The 16,735-nt window shown below is 34.4% G+C and overlaps 2 protein-coding genes across 3 annotated transcripts in view; both read left to right on the top strand.

Annotated features, from left to right (window-relative positions):
* LOC133662194 (solute carrier organic anion transporter family member 3A1-like) overlaps window positions 1–8,792 on the top strand; it is a 60,896-nt gene extending 52,104 nt beyond the window's left edge. The window contains exons 4-10 of one of the 2 annotated variants that reach the window (XM_062065968.1): window positions 894–1,148; window positions 1,205–1,369; window positions 1,445–1,643; window positions 5,143–5,278; window positions 5,402–5,574; window positions 7,668–7,732; window positions 7,810–8,792. In XM_062065968.1, coding sequence (XP_061921952.1) covers window positions 894–1,148; window positions 1,205–1,369; window positions 1,445–1,643; window positions 5,143–5,278; window positions 5,402–5,574; window positions 7,668–7,732; window positions 7,810–8,174 — 1,358 coding nt within the window. In that variant the 3' untranslated portion in view covers window positions 8,175–8,792. Of the gene's footprint in view, window positions 1–893; window positions 1,149–1,204; window positions 1,370–1,444; window positions 1,644–5,142; window positions 5,575–7,667; window positions 7,733–7,809 lie in introns of both variants that reach the window. The other variant, XM_062065958.1, reaches the window with a different exon arrangement.
* A 7,111-nt stretch (window positions 8,793–15,903) lies between these two features.
* Window positions 15,904–16,432, top strand: LOC133665365 (uncharacterized). Its single transcript, XM_062070653.1, has 2 exons — window positions 15,904–16,040; window positions 16,084–16,432. Exons 1-2 carry the CDS (start codon window positions 15,904–15,906, stop codon window positions 16,430–16,432), a joined length of 486 nt encoding a protein of 161 aa, XP_061926637.1.
* The last annotated feature ends 303 nt before the right edge of the window (window positions 16,433–16,735 follow it).

Below are 16,735 nucleotides of genomic sequence, written 5' to 3'. Positions count from 1 at the left end.
ATAATAATAATATAATAATAATAATAATAATAATAATAATAATAACAATGAATGAATGACCCCAAAAGGGAAAAGCGGTAGTAAATGGATGGATGGATGAATAAAGAGACATTGCAATAAGAGTAGTAATCTCATAAATAATAATAATAATAATTAATAAAGTGACATTGAATAATAATGATGGTAATAATATTATTATTAATAATAATAATACATAAATACTAGTAATATTAATTGTAATAATAATAATAATGCTAATAATGAATAAAGAGACATTGTAATAGGAGTAGCAGTCTCATAAATAATAATAATAATAAATAAAGTGACATTGAATAATAATGATGGTAATAATATTATTATTAATAATAATAATAATAATATTAATGAATTGCATTTGTTACGCACTTTACATTTGTTAAAATCTCAAAGTGCTACAAAGTATTAAAAATAAAAATAGAAAGTAAGAATATAAAATAAAAAATTAAAATAGAAATGAATCATGACACACACTAGATAAAACAGAAACATAGATAAAGTAGAAATAAGAGCCTGAAATTAATTAATAATAATACATAAATTAATAATAATAATACATAAATACTAGTATATTAATTGTAATAATAATAATAATGATAATAATTAATAAAGAGACATTGTAATAAGAGTAGCAATCTCATAAATAATAATAATAATAATAAATAAAGTGACATTGAATAATAATGATGGTAATAATATTTTTATTAATGATAATAATAATACAAAAATACTGGTAATATTAATATTAATAATAATAATAATGATGATAATAATGAATAAAGAGACATTGTAATAGGAGTAGCAATGTCATGAATAATAATAATAATAAAGTGACATGGTGGTATGTTGTGTTGAAGGTACGCTGGACATCACCCCAGAAGACCCTCGCTGGATCGGGGCGTGGTGGGGGGGCTTCCTCCTGTGCGGTGCCTTACTCTTCCTGTCGGCCCTCTTCATGTTCGGCTTCCCTCAGGCCCTGGACCAGCAGGTTCTGGACGGCGAGAGCGAGCAGGCCATGTTGCCCTCGCCCCTCAGCCTGGACTACCAGGCCTCCAGGGGCGTCCACGGCTTCGACATCAACAGCGGCCTGTCCGTGTGCCAGCACCTGAGAGGTGAGCGCCGCACACTCACATCTTTGGCCCTCAAACTGACACCTGTCATCCCGCAGTCATCCCCCGGGTCACCCGCCACCTGCTGTCCAACCCGGTGTTCAGCTGCATCACGCTGGCCGCCTGCATGGAGATCGCCGTGGTGGCCGGCTTCGCCGCCTTCTTGGGCAAATACCTGGAGCAGCAGTTCAACCTCACCACCTCCTCGGCCAATCAGCTGCTAGGTAGGCGGGGCTCCGGCCTCCTTCCCGCCTCCTTCGCAGGTACGGGTGGTCCACTATTTGTTTGTGTGCGTGCAGGAATGACGGCCATCCCGTGCGCGTGTCTGGGCATCTTCCTGGGCGGGCTGCTGGTCAAGAAGCTCAACCTGTCGGCCCTGGGAGCCGTGAGGATGGCCATGATGGTCAACCTGGTGTCCACCGCCTGCTACGTCTCCTTCCTCTTCCTGGGCTGCGACACCGGCCCGGTTGCCGGGGTGACCGTCGCCTACAGCAACGAGTGAGGATGGGGGGAGGGGCACTCCGTGACATTTTTAACATAACGTAGAATCACAGTTTCTCTAATCTTTTATACTTTTAAAGGTAAAAATAGTAAAAAAAAAAAAAATTTAAAAATTCATTTAAAATGCAAATATTGCTAAAAAGCCCAATACTGTTTACAGTGCATTTTTCTCTTTTTTTTTTTTTTTAACTTTTAAAACAAAAACATTTTTTAATTAACTTCTGTTTTAAATTTGTCATCTAATTAATTCAATATTTTTTTCAATTCTGAAACCCCCAATACCACTATGTCACTTTATTCATTATCATTGTTAATAATCATAATATTATTATTTACAGTACAATAATAGAGGCCAATGCATTTTTCCAAATTAGGTTTGTGTTTAAAATGGGTCAACCAATTGATTAAAATAAATACAAATATAACTGATCCCAATACTGTTTAGTGAACCATATTCAATGATGATACATTTTTCTATTATTATTTTTTTACTTTTAAGGCAAATATAGTAAAAAAATAAAAATTACATTTTTTATAAATAATAGATAGATAGATAGATAGATAGATAGATAGATAGATAGATAGATAGATAGATAGATAGATAGATAGATAGATAGATAGATAGATAGATAGATAGATAGATAGTACTTTATTGATTCTTTCAGGAGAGTTCCCTCAATGAATGATAAATTAAAACAAATAATAGTTGTATTCTTCATCTAATTATTTAAAATAATTAAAAATATTTCTGATATTCCCAGTACTGTTTAATGTAAAATAATACAGACAAATAATTTTTTCTATTATTATTTTTTTAATTTTAAGGCAAAAATAGTAAAAATAAATTACATTTTTTTATAAATAATGAATGATAAATTAAAAGAAATAATAGTTGGATTCTTCATCTAATTATTTAAAATAATTTAAAAAATATTCCTGATATTCCCAGTACTGTTTAGTGTAAAATAATACAGACAAATAAATGTTTCTCTTTTGTTTAACTTTTAAGGCAAATAGTAGTTAAAAAATAATAGTTTAAAAAATTCTGTATTTCTGTTTAAGATTAGATTCATTTTGAAAATCCCAATACTTTTCACAGTACCAAAATAGAGGCCAATACACAATTGTTTCTCTTTTTCTTTTTTTACTTTTAAGTCAAAAATAGTCTAATTAAAAAAAATAATAATAATTGGGGTTCTATTTGCCATCTAAATGCAAAAAGTCTTGGTAATCCCAAAACTGTTTACAGTACAAGAATCGAGGCCAAAACATGTTTGATATTTTTTCATTTTACTTGCAAGGTAATTAATAGTATATTTAAATGGGATTTACATCTAAAATGTGTCATTTAATTCTTTAAAAAATAATAAAAACAATATTCCTAAAACTCCTGATACTGTTTACAGTACAACAATAATAAAAAACTTTTTTTTTTACTTGTACAGTAAAAATAGAGACTGCAATTTATTTTCTTTTTTTTTTTAGTTATGCTGTCCAATCAGTCAAAAATAAACAATTCCTGATAATTTGAATAATTTAACTGTATTTTTATGGTAAATGTACATACAATATATGTATTATTAGAAATAGAACATGCGGGCATCTGATTTTTTTATATACAGTTATGTCATCTATTTAATCCAAATGTAAAAAATTGCTGGTAATCATAATATTAAATAACAATAGAGGCCAGTGCATTTTTTCTCAATTATGAATTTCCTGATTATTGAAATAAATAAATAAAATATATATAGGTAAATTCATTTTTCGGTGATTTTTGTAAAGACTTATGAATTACAATTATAATTTTAACATGTATACATTTTTCGTGAATAATGCGATTTTAGTTGAATTATTATTGAAGCCAAATGTTGTTGTAACTTTTAAATTGCTTTCTGTTCAGTGTAACTTTAATAATTCATTTTAATTATCGCGGAGAGGTGCTTTAGAGTCCCCAAAAATCAATCATTTGATCAACTTTTTTTTTTTTAATTCTCAATGTACATAAAAACGAGGCACTTTCAACAAATCTCAACAATTTAACAAATAGAATACAAAAATAAAAACAATAAATAATAATAAAAAAATAGAATAAAGTACAAAAATTCAAACAGACAAAAAAGGCTTATCTAAATCACTTAAAATTTCCGCAATAACTAAATCAATTGAAGGGCTTTTGATTTTGATTTTAAATGACTAAGTCAATTAGAAAATGTAGGTTTTACTTTCATAAATCGACATTTATGTAGAAAAAATGTTCTGCGTTGGAGCATAATATTCGATCGACTCCTCGATTCAGAATCCCCAAACTACTTCCTGTTTACGCAGCGCTCCTCCAGCAGCCTGTCTCGTCAGAGGGGAAATGTCGCCCTCTGCTGGCGGCTGCTCAGTAGTGCATCCACTGTGTCGTCATGTTGTTCTTCAACAAATAAACAAACAATCCCCGAAGTAAAAAAAAAATAATACTAATAATAAATTAAATTTACAAAAATTAAAACAATAAAAAAAATTTTTTAAAGAATAAAAATTTCGAATAAAAAAACAAAAAAATTAAAATAAAACAAAAAATAAAATAAAAAAACAATACCCTAAATCAGGAATTATTTGTTAATAAGTAAAACTTGTGACTTGTTTGGGTTATGTAATGTTATGTTATGTCATGTCATGTCATGTCATGCTATGTTATGTTATGAAAAAAATAATAATACTAATAATAAATTAAATTTACAAACATTAAAACAATTAAAAAATATATTTTAGAGAATAAAATTTTCAAATAAAAAAACTAAAAAATTTAAATAAAATAAAAAATAAAATAAAAAAACAATACCCTAAATCAGAAATTATTTGTTAATACGTAAAACTTGTGACTTGTTTGGGTTATGTTATGTCATGTTATGCTATGTCATGTCATGTCATGTTATGAAAAAAATAATAATACTAATAATAAATTAAATTTACAAAAATTAAAACAATAAAAAAAAATTTTTTAAAGAATAAAAATTTCAAATAAAAAAACAAAAAAATTAAAATAAAATAAAAAATAAAATAAAAAAACAATACCCTAAATCAGGAATTATTTGTTAATAAGTAAAACTTGTGACTTGTTTAGGTTATGTTATGTTATGTTGTTATGCTATGTTATGTTATGTTATGTTATGTTATGTTATGTCATGTCATGTCATGTCATGTTATGTTATGTTATGAAAAAAAAAATACTAATAATAAATTAAATTTACAAAAATTAAAACAATAAAAAAAAATTTTTTAAAGAATAAAAATTTCAAATAAAAAAACAAAAAAATTTAAATAAAATTAAAAATAAAATTAAAAAACAATACCCTAAATCAGGAATTATTTGTTAATAAGTAAAACTTGTGACTTGTTTGGGTTATGTTATGTTATGTTATGTCATGTCATGTCATGTTATGTTATGTTATGTCATGTCATGTCATGTCATGTTATGTCATGTTATATTGACACGATGTTCACGCAGGACTCTGCGCTCGTGGCAGCGTCCGGAGTCTCCGTGCATCAGCAGCTGCAACTGCTACACGGCGTCCGTCAGTCCGGTGTGTGGCGCCAACGGCGTCACTTACCTCTCCGCCTGCTTCGCCGGATGCACCAAAGCGGTGAGTGGAAACGTCGGCGCGGGCCACCAGAGGGCGCCAAACAAAGACACCTTTTTTGTCTGCGCCAAACAAACACACCTTTTTTGTCTGCGTAGAACAAACACACCTTTTCTGTCTGTGCAGAACCTGACCGGATGCGCGTGCGTCTCCGCCACCGGCGACGAGGCGGTGGCTCTACCGGGGAAATGTCCGAGTCCCGGCTGCCAGCAGGCCTTCCTCACCTTCCTGTGCGTCATCTGCCTGTGCAGCATGATCGGCGCCATGGCGCAGACGCCCTCCGTCATCATCCTCATCAGGTCTGACGCCTGCAGCTCGCATAACCGCCGCTAGAGGGAGCTGTTTAGCGGGGCACATGTACAACATGAGTCACTTCTCATTGACGCAGGGAAATTAAATTAAATTAAATTAAATTAAACAAAATGGTGATGACATTAAAAGAGAAGAAAAAAAAGTGATGAATGATTGAAAAGTCTAATTACAATTACATTAAAATATATATTTATGTGTTTAATGATGAAAGATAAGTATTTTATTTTCTTACATTTTATCATTTAAGTTTTGTTCACTTCCTGTGCGAAATTGTTGTTGAAAAACAATAGTATATTTATTTATTTTAAATACAAAAATAAAATAAAACGAATAAATAAAAACACAATAGTTTAAAAAAAATATTGGTTGGAAAAAAATGACACTATAAAGCGTGTGCACCATTATATTAATTAAATTAAAAATGTAATTAAATAGGAGTAAAAAAAATTGTGATGACATTAAAAGAGAAGAAAAAAAATAAATGGATAAATGACTGAAAAGTCTAATTACAATTACATTAAAATATATATTTATGTGTTTAAAGATGAAAGATAAGTATTTTATTTTCTTACATTTTGTCATTTAATATTTGTTCACTTCCTGTGCGAAATTGTTGTTGAAAAACAATAGTATATTTATTTATTTGTATTTATGTATTTTAAATACAAAAAAAATAAAACGAATAAATAAAAACACGATAGTTTAAAAAAAATATTGGTTGGAAAAAAATGACACTATAAAGCGTGTGCACCATTATATTAATTAATTTAAAGATTAAATTAAATAGGAGTAAAATAATACACATTGATAAATGACTGAAAAGTCTAATTACAATTACATTAAAATATATATTTATGCGTTTAAAGATGAAAGATATGTATTTTATTTTCTTACATTTTATCATTTAAGTTTTGTTCATTTCCTGTGTGAAATTGTTGTTTAAAAACAATAGTATATTTATTTATTTGTATTTATTTATTTATTTTAAGTACAAAAAAAATAAAACGAATGAATAAAAACACAATAGTTTAAAAAATATTGTTTGGAAAAAAATGGCACTATAAAGCGTGTGCACCATTATATTAATTAAATAATAAATTGAATTAAATAGGAGTAAAAAAAAATTGTGATGACATAAAAGAGAAGAAAAAATAAAAATGGATAAATTATTGAAAAGTCTAATTACAATTACATTAAAATATATATTTATGTGTTTAAAGATGAAAGATAAGTTTATAAAGATAAGTATTTTATTTTGTTACATTTTGTCATTTAAGTTTTGTTCACTTCCTGTGCGAACTTTTTGTTGAAAAACATTAGTATATTTATTTATTTGTATTTATTTGTTGTATAATTATGCTAATTATTGTAAATGTAAAATGTGTTAATGCTAATTATTGTCAATTTTAATTAATGCTAATGAAAAAATTATGTTAATGCTAATGAATGGTAATTATTGCTCATGCTAATTAGTGCTAATGCTAATTCATGCTAATATTTGCTCATGCTAATGAGTGCCGATGCTAATTATTGCTAATGCTAATTATTGTTAATGTCATTTAAGTTTTGTTCACTTCCTGTGCGAAATTTTTGTTGAAAAATAATAGTATATTTATTTAATTGTATTTATTTATTTTAAATACTAAAAAATAAAAGGAATAAATAAAAACACAATAGTTTAAAAAATATTGGTTGGAAAAAAATGACACTACAAAGCGTGTGCACCATTATATTAATTACAGTAAAAATGTAATTAAATAGGAGTAATGTTTGCTCATGCTAACGAGTGCCAATGCTAAGTATTGCTAATGCTAATTATTGTTAATGTTATTTATTGTTATTCCTAATTATTACAATGTTAACTAATGCTAATGCTAATTAATGCTAATGTGAATTAATGTTAATGCTAATGATTGCTAATGTTAATGCTAATGATTGCTAATGTTAATTATTGTTCATGCTAATTATCGCTGATGCTATTGTGAATTAATGTTAATGCTAATGATTGCTAATGTTAATTATTGTTCATGCTAATGCTAATGAGCCACAGGCGCTAATTCCGGACGATTCTTTCTTCCAGGACGGTGAGTCCGGACCTGAAGTCGTACGCTCTGGGCGTCTTGTTCCTGCTCCTCAGACTGATCGGTAAAACACGGCGTTGTGAAGTTCTTGCGTCTTCCGCGCTCTAAGCTCCGCCTCCTCCCCCCCCCCCCCCCTTCCAGGCTTCATCCCGCCGCCGCTGATCTTCGGTATGGGCATCGACTCCACCTGCCTGTTCTGGAGCTCGGTGTGCGGCGAGAAGGGCGCGTGCATGTTGTACGACAACGTGGCGTACCGCCACCTCTACGTCAGCATCGCCATCGCCCTCAAGTCCTCCGCCTTCCTGCTCTACGCCACCACCTGGCAGTGCCTGCGCAGGAACTACAGGAAGTACATCATGAACGGCGAGGGCTGCCTCACGCCCACCGACCTCTTCTCCTCCAACCTGACTCTGGACCAGCTGGGCAAAGACTCCGCCCACAGCCCCGCCTCCGGCAGGACCAAGTACGTGTACAACCTGGACGACAACGCCGAGTCCGTCTTCTAGTCGCCGTGACGACGCTCCGTCACTCAGAGCCTCCACTTCCTGCGCCCAAATAGTCCTTCCTTCGCATATTTACATATTTGCATATTTGCATATTCGCTAGACCCGCCCATTTCCTTCATAACAGTAAATATCATACACCTGATAATATAATAAATTATTTTTTATCATTCTTCTTGTCATTAAAAAAATATGTTATTTTATGTGCGCATTCGTATAATATTATATTATTATTTTATTATAATATTGATGTACAATTACAGTAGACAGTACTGTACTAGAAGTATTAAATTAAAACAATCTAGTGTAGACTGCGCCGCATATTTACATATTTACATATTCATATTCGCTAGACCCACCCATTAAAAAATATGTTATTATATGTGCGCATTCATATAATATTATATTATTATTTTAATGTAATATTTATGTACAATTACAGTAGACAGTACTGTACTATAAGTATTAAATTAAAACAATCTAGTGTAGACTGCGCCGCATATTTACATATTCATTTCCTTTATATTTTTATCATCCTTGTCATTAAAAATTGTATTTTATGTGTGCATTCATATATTATTTTATTATAATATTGATGTACAATTACAGTAGACAGTACCGTACTAGAAGTATCAAAACAATCTAGTGTAGACTGCGCCGCATATTTACATATTTACATATTAATTTCCTTTATATTTTTATCATCCTTCTTGTCATTAAAAATGTAATTTTTATGTGGATTCATATATTATTTTATTATATTATTGATGTACAATTACAGTAGGCAGTACTGTACTAGAAGTATTAAATTAAAACAATCTAGTGAAGACTGCGCCGCATATTTACATATTTACATATTCATATTCATTTCCTTTATGTTTTTATCATTCTTCTTGTCATTAAAAATTTTATTTTATGTGCGCAATTATATATTATTTTATTATAATATTGATGTACAATCACAGTACTGTACTAGAAGTATCAAAACAATCTAGTGTAGACTGTGCCACATATTTACATATTTACATATTCATTTCCTTTATGTTTTTATCATTCTTCTTGTCATTAAAAATTGTATTTTATGTGCGCAATTATATATTATTTTATTATAATATTGATGTACAATCACAGTACTGTACTAGAAGTATCAAAACAATCTGGTGTAGACTGCGCCGCATATTTACATATTTACATATTCATATTCGCTAGACCCGCTCATTTCCTTCATAACAGTAAATATCATACATCTGATAATATAATAAATTATTTTTATCATCCTTCTTGTCATTAAAAAAATATGTTATTTCATGTGCGCATTCATATAATATTATATTATTCTTTTATTATAATATTGATGTACAATTACAGTAGACAGTACTGTACTAGAAGTATTAAATCAAAACAATCTAGTGTAGACTGTGCCGCATATTTACATATTTACATATTCATATTCGCTAGACCCGCCCATTAAAAAATATGTTATTATATGTGCGCATTCATATAATATTATATAATTATTGTAATATAATATTGATGTACAATTACAGTCAGAAGTATCAAAACAATCTAGTGTAGACTGCGCCACATAATTACATATTCATATTCGCTAGACCCGCCCATTAAAAAATATGTTATTATATGTGCGCATTCATTTAATATTATATTATTATTTTAATATAATATTGATGTACAATTACAGTAGACAGTACTGTACGAGAAGTATTAAATTAAAACAATCTAGTGTAGACTGCGCCGCATATTTACATATTTAGATATTCATTTCCTTTATATTTTTATCATTCTTCTTGTCATTAAAAATTGTATTTTATGTGTGCATTCATATATTATTTTATTATAATATCGATGTGCAATTACAGTAGACAGTACTGTACTAGAAGTATCAAAACAATCTAGTGTAGACTGTGCCGCATATTTACATATTTACATATTCATTTTATTTATATTTTTATTATCCTTCTTGTCATTAAAAAAATTATTTTATGTGCGCAACCATATATTATATGATTATTTTATTATAATATTGATGTACAATCACAGCACTGTACTAGAAGTATCAAAACAATCTGGTGTAGACTGCGCCGCATATTTACATATTTACATATGAATTTCCTTTATATTTTTATCATCCTTCTTGTCATTAAAAATGTAATTCTTATGTGGATTCATATATTATTTTATTATAATATTGATGTACAATTACAGTAGACAGTACTGTACTGTATTAAAACAAAAACTAGTGTAGACTACGCTGCATATTTACATATTTACATATTCATATTCGCTAGATCCGCCCATTGCCTCACATATTATTTATATTACATATTATTTTATTATAATATTGATGTACAATTACAGTAGACAGTACTGTACTAAATATACATTTAATAATAATAAAAATGTCATCATCCTTCTTGTCATTAAAAAATATGTTATTTTATGTGCGCACTCATATATGATTATTTTGAATATAATATTGATGTACAATCACAGTACTGTACTAGAAGTATCAAAACAATCTAGTGTAGACTGTGCCGCATATTTACATATTTACATATTCATATTCACTAGACAGTACGATTTTATTATTATCAAAAAATGTATTATATGTTTTATAAATTATGTAAAATAATTAAAAATGATCCTTGTGTTGATTAAAGTATTTGATTTGATATACGCACCATAAAGATCCATGAAAATGTAATATTACAGTGGGCGGTCTAGTGGAGATGCAAACACAGCAATGGAACATTCTAGCAGCTTTTCAATGTCAAAACTTCACATTTTACAAACTATGTCATTCAAACTTTGATTTGTACTCTACAAATAACTAAATAAGGGAAAAACATATTGATATCAATGACGTGTCGATGGCGATACATGTTGATATCAATGACGTGTCGATGGCGATACATGTTGATATCAATGACGTGTCGATGGCGATACATGTTGATATCAATGACGTGTCGATGGCGATACATGTTGATATCAATGACGTGTCGATGGCGATACATATTGACATCAATGACGTGTCGATGGCGATACATATTGATATCAATGATGTGTCGATGGCGATACATATTGACATCAATGACGTGTCGATGGCGATACATATTGATATCAATGACGTGTTGATGGCGATACATATTGAAATCAATTATGTGTCGATGGCGATACATATTGATATCAATGACGTGTCGATGGCGATACATGTTGATATCAATGACGTGTCGATGGCGATACATATTGATATCAATGACGTGTCGATGGCGATACATGTTGATATCAATGACGTGTCGATGGCGATACATATTGATATCAATGATGTGTCGATGGCGATACATATTGATATCAATGACGTGTCGATGGCGATATATATTGTTATCAATGGCGTGTCGATGGCGATACATATTGATATCAATGATGTGTCGATGGCGATATATATTGATCTCAATGACGTGTATCGCAATCAATTGATATCAATGACGCGTCAATGGCGGTACATGTTGATATCAATGACAATTGTGATACATATTGATATCAATGACGTGTTGATGGCGGTACATATTGATATAAATGACGATGGCGATACATATTGATATCAATGACGTGTTAATGCCGATTTATATTGATATCAATCGATGGCGATACATGATATCAATCTTGTAACAATACTTGTAACGGAACTTGTAACAATACTTGTAACGGAACTTGAGACGGCACTTGTAACAATAATTGTGACGATACTTTTAACGGAATTTTTGACGGCACTTGTAACAATAATTGTGACGATACTTTTAACGGAACTTGTGACGGCACTTGTAACAATACTTGTGACTATACTTTTAACAGAACTTGTGACGGTACTTTTAACGGAACTTGTGACGTACTTGTAACAGTACTTGTAACAATAATTGTATCGGAACTTGTAACAGTACTTGTGATGGTACTTGTAATGGTACTTGTAACAATACTTGTAACAATACTTGTAACAGTACTTGTAACAATACTTGTGACGGTACTTGTAACAATACTTTTAACAATACTTGTGACTGTACTTTTAACGGAACTTGTGACGTACTTGTAACAGTACTTGTAACAATAATTGTATCGGAACTTGTAACAGTACTTGTGATGGTACTTGTAACAATACTTGTAACAATACTTGTAACAGTACTTTTAACAGAACTTGTGACGGTACTTGTAACGGGACTTGTAATGGTACTTGTAACGGTACTTGTAACAATATTTGTAACGGCACTTGTAACAATACTTGTGACGGTACTTGTGACAGTACTTGTAAGGGTACTTGTATTGGTACTTGTAACGGTACTTGTAACTGTACTTGTAAGGGTACTTGTAACGGTACTTGTAAGGGTACTTGTAACTGTACTTGTAACTGTACTTGTAAGGGTACTTGTAACGGTACTTGTAAGGGTACTTGTAACTGTACTTGTAACGGTACTTGTAACGGTACTTGTAAGGGTACTTGTAAAGGTATTTGTAACGGTACTTGTAAGGGTACTTGTAACGGTACTTGTAAGGGAACTTGTAACGGTACTTGTAAGGGTACTTGTAACGGTACTTGTAAGGGTACTTGTATTGGTACTTGTAAGGGTACTTGTAAGGGTATTTGTAACGGTACTTGTAAGGGTACTTGTAACGGTACTTGTAAGGGTACTTGTAACGGTACTTGTAAGGGTACTTGTAAGGGTACTTGTAAGGGTACTTGTAACGGTACTTGTAAAGGTACTTGTAAGGGTACTTGTAAGGGTACTTGTAAGGGTGCGATGCCATCACACTTGTGAAAGAAGTAACCTTCTCTTTCAAGCAACATTCCCATCATCCAATCACACGAGTAGCATTTTTAAACAAAAACATTTTGCACATTTTTTAATGCTCATCAACCATGTGCCCTAATCGTTAGCTGACAACAAACGCCCCGATCGTGGGCTGACAGGTTTGTTTCTAATCGCTAGCTGACAATAAGCGAACTAATCGCTGGTTGACAACTAGCGCCACTAATCACTAACTGACAACTAGCGTTGTAGTTGTTAGCTGACAGTTTTTGTTGCTAATTGCTATCTGACAACGAGCACAGTAATCGTTAGCAGACAACTAGGGCCACTAATCGCTAACTGACAGTTAGCGCCCTAATTATTATCTGACAGCTTTTGTTGCTAATTGCTAGCAGACAATTAACCCACTAATCGCTAGCTGACAACTAGCACTCTAATCGCTAGCTGACAACTAGCGCCTTAATCCTTAGCTGACAGCTTTTGTTGCTAATTTCTAGCTGAAAATGAGCATGCTAATCCTTAGCTGACAACTAGCACCCTAATCATTAGCTCACGGCTAGCGCACTAATCGTTAGCTGACAGCTAGTGACCTATTTGTTAGCTGAGAGATTTTGTTGTTAATCAGTAGCTGACAACTGGCGGCACTAATTGCTAGTTGACAAATAGCGCTCTGATCATGAGCTGACAGGTTTTGTTGCTAATCGCTAGCTGACAAATCGCATGCTAATCTCTAGCTGACTACTAGTGCCACTAATAGCTAGCTGACAACTTATCCTTAGCTAACAGTTTTTTGTTGCTAAACGGTAGCGGACAACTAGCACACTAATTGCTAAATGACAACTAGCTACCACCCTTTTCGTTAGCTGACAGCTTTGGTTGCTAATCGCTAGTTGACAGCTCATGCCGCTAATTGCTAGCTTGACAAATAGTGCCACTAATCGGTAGCTCACAACTGGCGCCCCTGATCATGACCTGACAGTTTTTGTTGCTAATGGCTAGCTGAAAATTAGCATGCTAATCGGTAGCTGACATTAAGCACCACTAATGGATAGCTGACAACTAGCGCCCCTATCGCTAGCTGACAGCTTTTGTTGCTAATCGATTGCTGACAACTAGCACGCTAATTACTAGCTGGCAACTAGTGCCCTGATCATTAGCTGACGGCTTTTGTTGCTAATCGCTAGCTGACACGAGCGCCACTAATCGCTAGCTGACAACTTGTGCCAATAATGGCTTGTTGACAACTAGCACCCTAATCGTTACCTGACCTTGGTGGACTATTGAACAGCAGTGATGTGTTGGAGGAGACAAGATGGCGTTTATTATTATTTATTATTATTATTATTATTATTATTATTACTAAGATGGCGTTCCAGCGACACTCCTGCTCGCCAAAAGGCTGGACTGAGTTTGTTTGGCAAACAGACGCGTGGCGGGAATGTCAGCGTCGTCTTTTCTTTGTCCTCCGTCATGACTGCCTGACTGACAGTGTCCGTCAGTCAGCGAGTGTCGCAAAACTGAAATAAACTACACAACTTGAATGCACCGTCAGTCATCCTTCTAGCGGCAGGGAGTGAAATAAACTACAGTACTTGAATGCACCGTCAGTCATCCTTCTAGCGGCAGGAAGTGAAATAAACTACAGCACTTGAATGCACCGTCAGTCATCCTTCTAGCGGCAGGAAGTGAAATAAACTACAGTACTTGAATGCACCGTCAGTCATCCTTCTGGCGGCAGGAAGTGAAGCGCTGATGTGACGGAGACGTCCTCTACAGTGTACATAGCAGAACCTCCAGCTTGTATGTAGCCTCTCCGTGTCATGTGACCCTGCCCTTAAAGACGACCCCTTAAAGACGACCCCTTAAAGACGGACCCTTAAAGACGGACCCTTAAAGACGGACCCTTAAGGACGTCCCCTACAAACACATCCCCTACTAAGACGTCCTCTACAAACACGTCCCCTACAAACACATCCCCTACTAAGACGTCCTCTACAAACACGTCCCCTACAAACACAGCCCCCACAAAGACGTCCCCTAAAAAGATGTCCCCTACAAATACGTCCCCTACAAAGACGTTACCTTCAAACACGTACCCTAAAAAGACGTCCCCTACAAACACGTCCCCTACAAACACGGTCCCCACAAAGACGTCCCCCAAAAAGATGTCCCCTACAAATACGTCCCCTACAAAGACGTTACCTTCAAACACGTACCCTAAAAAGACGTCCCCTACAAACACGATGCCTACAAACACGTCCCCTACAAACACGATCACTACAAAGAAGCCCCCTACAAAGACGTCCCCTACAAACACGTTCACTACAAAGAAGCCCCCCACAAAGACGTCCCCTACAAACACGTCCCCCACAAACACGTCTACCACAAACACGTCCCCTACAAACATGTCCCCAATAAACATGTCCCCTACAAAAACGTCCCCTACAAACACGATCCCTACAAAAACGTCCCCCACAAACACGTCTACCACAATCACGTCCCCTACAAACATGTCCCCTACAAAAACGTCCCCTACAAACACGATCCCTACAAAGACGTCCCCCACAAACACGTCCCACACAAACACGTCTACCACAAACACGTCCCCTACAAACAAGTCCCCTACAAACATGTCCCCTACCAACACGTCCCATACAAACACGGCCCCCACAAAGACGTCCCCTAAAAAGACGTCCCCTACAAAGAAATTCCCTTCAAACATGTCCCCTACAAACATGTCCCCTACAAACACGTCCCATACAAACACAGCCCCCACAAAGATGTCCCCTAAAAAGACGTCCCCTACAAAGACATTCCCTTCAAACATGTCCCCTACAAACACGTCCCATACAAACACGGCCCCCACAAAGATGTCCCCTAAAAAGACGTCCCCTACAAAGACATTCCCTTCAAACATGTCCCCTACAAACACGATCCCTACAAAGAAGCCCCCTACAAAGACGTCTCCTACAAAGACGTCCCCTACAAACACGTCCTCTACAAACACGATCCCTACAAGGAAGCCCCCTACAAAGATGTCCCCTACAAAGACGTCCCCTACAAACACGTCCTCTACTAACACGATCCCTACAAAGAAGCCCCCTCAGAGAGGTCTCCTACAGAGAGGTCCCCTATAAAGACGTCCCCCACAGAGAGGTCCCCTACAGAGACGTCCCCCAAAGAGAGGCCCCTTACAAAAACATCCCCTACAGAGACGCCCCCTACAGAGAGGTCCCCCACAAACAGATCCCCTACAGAGACGTCCGCTACAAAGAAGTCCTCTACAGAGACATCCCCTACAAAGTAATCTCCAACAGCGAGGTCCCCTACAAAGAAGTCCCCCACAGAGACGTCCCCTACAGTGACATCCCCTACAAAGACGTCCCCTACAAAGAAGTCCCTTACAGAGACATGGTGTCCTACAGAGACTGTGCTAGCTGTTAGTAGGTAGGTCATCACTCAGCAGACTTTGTAGGTCACGTCCATCACAAAGCAGACTTTGTAGGTCACGTCCATCACCAAGCAGACTTTGTAGGTCACGTCCATCACTCAGCAGACTTTGTAAGTCACGTCCATCACAAAGCAGACTTTGTAGGTCACGTCCATCACTAAGCAGACTTGAGTGGAAGGGGATGAACTTTGACCTGCCTGCGGCGACTGGACTGTTTATCTTTCGGCAGAAGAAATGTTTTTGCCTTGTGATGAAAAAAATGACCTTGAGAAGAGAAAATGACCTTGAGAAGAGAA

Source organism: Entelurus aequoreus, linkage group LG02, assembly GCF_033978785.1.
Source record: "Entelurus aequoreus isolate RoL-2023_Sb linkage group LG02, RoL_Eaeq_v1.1, whole genome shotgun sequence".
NCBI lineage: Eukaryota > Metazoa > Chordata > Actinopteri > Syngnathiformes > Syngnathidae > Entelurus > Entelurus aequoreus.
The sequence above is the reverse complement of the archived record's forward strand: the minus strand, read 5'-3'. Positions and strand labels throughout refer to the sequence as shown.

Bases quoted from the DNA above. Each gene is read 5' to 3' on its own strand.
- LOC133665365 (XM_062070653.1), top strand. From the start codon at position 15,904: ATGTCCCCTACAAACACGATCCCTACAAAGAAGCCCCCTACAAAGACG. The intron at 16,041-16,083 runs GTCCCCTACAAA...ATCCCTACAAAG, and splicing joins AAGATGTCCCCTACAAAGAC to AAGCCCCCTCAGAGAGGTCT.